The 6,660-nt window shown below is 42.9% G+C and overlaps 1 protein-coding gene across 9 annotated transcripts in view; it reads right to left on the reverse strand.

Moving 5' to 3' along the window:
• The window catches only part of ppfibp1b (PPFIA binding protein 1b), a 19,890-nt gene that overhangs the window by 8,244 nt on the left and 4,986 nt on the right, over positions 1-6,660 (reverse strand). For 3 of the 9 annotated variants that reach the window (XM_031862924.1, XM_031862934.1, XM_031862915.1), the window contains exons 2-10: positions 5,747-5,828; positions 4,794-4,999; positions 3,803-3,892; positions 3,602-3,715; positions 3,226-3,351; positions 2,486-2,578; positions 1,889-1,981; positions 1,068-1,185; positions 887-931 (exon numbers count right to left, since the gene is read on the reverse strand). In XM_031862924.1, the coding sequence (XP_031718784.1) occupies positions 887-931; positions 1,068-1,185; positions 1,889-1,981; positions 2,486-2,578; positions 3,226-3,351; positions 3,602-3,715; positions 3,803-3,892; positions 4,794-4,999; positions 5,747-5,810 (949 nt within the window). In that variant the 5' untranslated portion in view covers positions 5,811-5,828. The remainder of the gene's footprint in view (positions 1-886; positions 932-1,067; positions 1,186-1,888; positions 1,982-2,485; positions 2,579-3,225; positions 3,352-3,601; positions 3,716-3,802; positions 3,893-4,793; positions 5,000-5,746; positions 5,829-6,660) is intronic. The other 6 variants (XM_031862955.1, XM_031862950.1, XM_031862974.1 and 3 more) reach the window with 3 other exon arrangements.

A 6,660-nucleotide genomic window follows, 5' to 3' on the forward strand; every position in this document is an offset into this window, starting at 1 on the left:
ACACACACACACACACACACACACACACACACACACACACACACACACACACACACACACACACACACACACACACGTCGATCCTCAACTTTAGCGTTTTTTATTTTTAAGTAATTCGACAACAAAGGTACTTCAATGTGATATCTAACAAGAAACTAACACACAGGTCAGCGCTTTCAAACTTGTTTGAAGATGCGTGGGACATGAAATATTAAATCGGATATTTTATATCCCACTCATCTTCAAAAAGTATTAAAAGTAGTGTTGATTAAGAACTCTTCGGTGTGATGTGATGTGTGTTGTTCACACTAGCACGAATAAAAACCCCGGATCTGAGTCACATATGCGCAAAAAATGAAATTGCCCTACACAAGTGAAAGACTACTGATGGGGTAAGGCCATATATAAAGACAGCACTTGTGATAATGAACTGTCACACATCAGCTTGACAACAACATGACAGGTTAGCAGGACACACACTGGTTGTTGGTGTGAGCGAGGGGAGGTTTACAGGAGAGATATCGACGGGTACAGGAGGTGATTATTGTTGGAGAACATGAGGCAGGAGGATGAGTGAGCAGCCTGAATGGTTATGACAAACAACACAATTCATTCCTCATTCCTGTTGAAAACACAAAGCAGACATTCCTTGTTGCTGTTCCAGGGTGGACATTACAAAACACACAGCTTATGGATGACTTTGGTCTTCAGTTCAACAGATTAACAGATTGGTGATGTGATGCTTTGTGGTCTGGTATTAGCACTCCAATGGGTTATAATGGACAAGCCGAGTTCAGATGGCTCATGCCCGTTCATGCAAACAGGGGTTGAGAGGGGTGCAGTAATAAAGTGCAATAATAAAAATAAGTAGAAAAACCCCCCTTACGTTTTTCTTTCAGCCTCTTTCTAAGAGTTTCATCTGGATGAGAGACTAAACAGGACAAAGAATTATGAAACAAAAACTTAGCCTACTGCTTTGCTAATTATCCCTCGATATTACCACTCAATCATATGACCAGGAGTTTAAACGTCATGCATGCTTCATCTTCAGTAGCTGGTTTTCCCACCTCTCTCTGTGGGATCTGAGCTGCTCGAGGAGACGGCTTTGAAGCCCGTCTCATCCTGCAGTCTCCTCATCTCTCCGTCTTTGCCCTCCAGGTGCCTCCTCAGTATGGCTAGCTCCTCCTGTCCAACAGAGGACAACAGTGAGGGTATTTCCTCCACACAGACACAACCTCCCCCATCCCCCAACTCCACGCTACAAACAAACCACAACACAGAGTTTCAAAGATGCTGACGTGGCGTACAGGCACGCAGGGCACACCTGCTCTGGAGGTCGACATGTGTGAGGTGGGTGGGTAAGCACTTATGACTGGGAGGGCTGAGGCATTAACAAATACAGGCCATTATAAAAAAAAGACATGTTTAAGTGACCACAATAGGAAGCAAGCTTAGAGACAGACAAAATAAACTGTAAGAGGTTTTAACGAAGAGGATCAGAAAAAATGAAATGAGTGCAATGAGGGATGAGGAAAGACGCAGAGAAGTAGAACGCTGCCAACTCTCGAAAGAAAACCCCCAAAATGAAAGCATGCCTGTGGTTTGAAAAATGTGAATGTTTGCTTTACGTGGTCCCCTGTAGATGCAGAGTTAAACAAGTGGCGTTTCTGACTAACCCTGACTTTATACATTCTACTGTGCTGCATGGTTTAGTAAATCAAATGATTTCACCGTTTACAAAAAGTGACATCATTGTGCTTAAAATAATACTGCAAACCAGATGTAATGATTTTTACCCTCAAAAATAAAAACAGAAGAGGAGCCAAAGGGAGAGGTCAGAAACCATAATCATACAGCAAGCAAAACAGTCATCCTGACAAAAGCCAACCTGCATAGCCTGGAGTTTGAGCTCCTTCCTCTGTTTCTCATACTGCATCTGGCCGACATTGATTTTCAGGCTAGAAAGCTTGGCCATTAGCGACTGGCAGTCGAGAGACAAGCCAAAGGAAGAGAGGGAATATAGAGATGCAAGATGTGAAAGAGAGAAGAGGTCAAGAAGATGGAATACCCAAGATTCAAACCAAGATATTTACAGAAGAAAGGACATTCAAAAACAGACACAGCTGACCAACGAGAGAAACCGTAAAGCTCTGAAACTGCAAAAGGTGCAATTTCTCAATTGTCTCACCCAAGATAAGACAGAAAATACAACACCTTTATATTCAAAGAAAGCAGCCACTAAAAAAATCTCTAAACCAGAAAAAATGTAAATAAGATGAATAAATCATACTGGGAGCCATTTACAGAAGCAGGAGGATATTTTAACTAGTTCACTAGAACATCAACCTTCTTTCAGGTTATCTTGTTCACTGTAGAATGATTTAGCTGGAGGAGACCACTCCTGAGGATACATGAGCAGCTGGGAAATAATGAGATGCAAGCCATGAAGAGTTCTTTTTTATAAAACTTTCCTGTGACAACTCACCTTTGTGGATCTAAGCTTCTTCTCATACTGTTGTTTTTCACTCTCCAGCTCAGTCAATCTGTACCGCAGTTCATTAATTTCAAGAATGAAATCCTGAAAATAGAAAGTGCATATCACAGAATTGTAGTAGAATAACAAGCAGACCTTTGAAATATGTTTATTTGTTTTAAGAAGCGACGATGAGCCAGAATTAGCTATACAGGCTAAATTTCATCTCCAGTCCATAGCAGGTTGATGCCATGAACAGATACACTAGTAATACTTTATTCTCTTCAATAGGCTGTTGATCTTCCAGAGTGAATTTCATTACGGCACGGCTCAAATTAATTTTAGTTAAAAGTTAAATTAAGTATAAAGTAACTCTAGATACGTTTGAAGGGACTGAATGCTTCAGAGAAAGCTGCTTGTAGATGAGAAGTGATTTATGTGCCGTGAGGCGGAACATCGACAGCAGCTTTTAGTTCCAGTGGGGGGGGGGGGGCAGCGCTGCTACAACAACAACATGACGTGTTTGAAAGCTTTCCAAGTATTCTGCATGGTTCCTCTGGGAGCAGAAAACAACCACCGATTGGCAGTAAATAAAATGAGATGTCCCACCCCCACAACATCAATGAGGGCTAGTTTGCTGTGTGTGGTCAAGTGTGTGTGTGTGTGTGTGTGTGTGTGTGTGTTGAGGTGAGAGAGAAAGGACAAAAGGCAGAAACAAAGAGAATTCCTGTCCTGAGAATCAGCTCACATACCTCACTATCCCTAAATCTATCATCAAAATCAAGTCTGTCCTTCTCCACGTTGTTCAGCTTCAGCTTGGACACTTCAGAAATCAGATCTAGCTTCTGGGTCTCCAGTGCACTCCTGCACAGAAGCTCCTACAATGATAAAAGAAGGGAACGTTACAAAAGAAAGGTTGGTTGCTGTGTGGTCAATATTGGCAGTATAGGCATTCTTGTTGTTGTAAATATTAAAAATAATAATAGCGATTATTCAGTGGTTCGTGCTCAAGGTAGACATGGAAATTAGACTGCATTATTCCAGTAGCTGCACAAGAGAAGCCCCTGCTACATCCAACACAAGCATACAAGTAAACACACACACACACACACACACACACACACACACCTGTTGTAGCATCTCCTCAGTGGCGTTGAGTTTGTCCCTGTGCTCATCCAAGCACAAGTCCAGGTCTCGAATCTTCTCCCCCTGAGCCTCCACCTGGTCTGTCAGCACGCTCACCTGCGAGGAACCAAGAAGTCTCTTTTAGAAGGAGATTTCATCTCTTGTGAAACTGGTACGATTATTTAAGAATGGCCGGATAGATACCTGAAGAACCAGTGACTCCTTGTCACATTCTATTCGAGACAGCCTTTCCTGGTAGTGGTCAGCCCCGCTCAGAGAGATGTGCCCGTTGGACTGCATGGACAGAAGACAAAATATGGATTAGACAAAAGGAGAGGAACTGATCTTTGACCTGTTAAAGTGCAGACATGTGTAAGCGGCACAGGTAAGTTATTTATTCCGCTGATCTTAAAAAACCTGCACCGAATAATGACCTCAGATGAAATGCTTCACATCAAAGTGTGACGGGCTGCACTGCACTAACCAAACCGTACATGGCTGAGAGGAAGGCTCACGTTCAGACTGCTGTACACAGAGTGACTTACAGCACTGTACAAAAACCCTGGCGTTTATCTGGCATGCAGCCCATCGCTCTCTCCCAAACACCACTCTGGTTCCCAAGAAGTCAGCCTGCTTCTTGCAGCGCGCGCACACACACACACACACACACACACACACACACACACACACACACACAAGCAATTCATCGTGTATTCCCAGTGAACTCGGCAGGAGGAGGACACCCGTGTATTCGCTTGGCAAACAAGTCTGTCTACTTTCAAGCAGGACTGTTTGCATTCATAGAGTTTTAATGCAGCACACAAAGTGAGCACAATCAGAAGTAAACCAGATGTGCTAAAGCTTGCTCACAGCACACTCTGTCCTCCCATCACAGACTAAACCTGCTCCATGGTGGCACAACGTAAACGGATTCAGACAGGGGAAGTGTCCCTTCCTTCAGTTCTACATCTTCTATGTTTAGATAAAGCAGTTATGTGAAACTGATCTGACCCGAGGCTACAGTATCCTGATGAGGAGAAGAAGTAAATGTGACTATACTTTTATGATCTTCAGTTCCAGTTATTAAACTAAAAGAAGTATTGTTGCTCTCAACTGATGACGATTACGGTATCTGCGTAATATCTCTTTTACAGATCTTAGAGTCCCTCGTAGCTTGTATGGGTCTACATCTTACCAAGTGACCGTGGAGCCACTCGACCAGACTGTCCGCCGTTGAGTCGGGGATCTGGCAGCGTAGACTCTCCCTTTCCTCCGTGTCCATCAACTCCAGGACGCTCCTGAGGTCTTCCAAAAGGTGAAGCGCCCGCAGGCTGCCCATGAAAGGAGAGGTGGGTGACTGACAGTCATACAGCCCATTGGAGTAGTCCAGGGCCTTGGAGCCTGAGGTAAGGAGAGAGACCGACATGAGGAGCTAGAACCCAAAGAAAGACAGATGGACAATCCCACAACCGGTGTTTCTTGCAACAACAACAGTTTGGGGAGAATGAAATCAAACGGTCCATTGAGACACAATCAGAGCTCAACATTCACTTTTAAAAGTGATTGCCAGGCTGGCAACCAGGCATGGCACGCTTTGTGTCGTCAAAACTGAAAGTATGGTTGCCATTTGTCACCTTATACTTTGAGCAATTAGGATACTATGCAGTTATGTCAGCTTAATTATCATAATGCAACAAAAAAAAAAAAAAAACTAAATTCTTTGTAGTTTGTGTTGTTCACTACTACACATTTCCTTCCTTTACTTTGGGGTACATTTGCTGTTTTGTGTCCCTATTTGTTAAAAAGTCAGGCTGGTTGCCATTTTCTCAAACTGGTTGTAAATGGCAACGGTCACTGTTGAGCACACGTTGGTGTTTCCACTGGTGAACATAGTTACAAGACACCCAGCCTGAATGAGCACAGAATGAATGCTGAAGCCTTTCACACATTACGTGATGTCTATTTAAACTGTCAGCTCTGCAACAAACCACTACACCAGATAAAGTGTTATCAATGTTTACTCAACCTGGAAGGGTGATAGAGAGACTTTGTTGCTTTATGCTTTTGACACAGCTGTAAAAAAAACAAAATGACTGCTCAAATTTGTAAGATATGATGTTGATGCGTAATGTAATAGGATGACTATACCTGCTATAATGCCATCCATCTGCTCTAGGGCAGCTGCCAACATGTCGCTGGCATCCGCCATCATCTTTAGTCACTGATGAACCTGGAAGGACAATGATACCATGTGAAAAAAACCAGGGCATTTTAATATCATCTTTTGTAGAGAAGCTTCATAAAAACCTCCACAATTGCATTATGTAACACATAAAACGACAACAAGGAATCTCACATTAAACTGAGAGGAATTTACAATGAAAACATCCACGATTATTGTGACAATTCACCCAGAGCAGCGATAAGTACAGTTTAGTCTATGGAATAAAACAATTATGGCAGCTGTACTGTGTGCTCGAGATCTGAATATCAACAGTGCAGAAAGAGGACGTATGCGGCAAACAGTGGTGTTCAGCTCTCCAGGCACAATGCGCAGTAATGTTGACATTAAGCGTGTGATTACAAAAGGTTCCCACCCAGGAATTAGGCTGTGACTGCAGTACATCCTCAACAAGCCTCTATGCTTAAAAAGGGACATTACCCGCTAAAATACCATGTTTGTGAGATGGATGTGACGGTTTTGAGCAAAATTACAGAAAAGCAAAATAAAAAAAAAAAAAAAAAAAAAATGATACATGTCAGCTGATTTGGTCTCTGTTCCCTGAGCAGGTGATGAATAATTTCAGAATATCAATCAGGCCATTTACCTAAAATATAAGCAGAATGACAGTCCTGCTAATAGGACACTGGACACTCTGTTTGGATCAGAGTTACATTTTAGTGTCCCAGTCTTGGACATCTGCCCCAGCGGCACAACAGACCCATTATCGTCTAATCAAAAGGCTCTGCTGTATGTTCAGGCATGCTTAAACATGCACGCAGAGGCACTCATCTGCACGCACGCGCACACACACACACACACACACACACACACACACACA

The sequence above is a fragment of the Anarrhichthys ocellatus genome, unplaced genomic scaffold (genome assembly GCF_004355925.1).
Source record: "Anarrhichthys ocellatus isolate YVR2014 unplaced genomic scaffold, GSC_Weel_1.0 scaffold2, whole genome shotgun sequence".
Classification (NCBI taxonomy): domain Eukaryota; kingdom Metazoa; phylum Chordata; class Actinopteri; order Perciformes; family Anarhichadidae; genus Anarrhichthys; species Anarrhichthys ocellatus.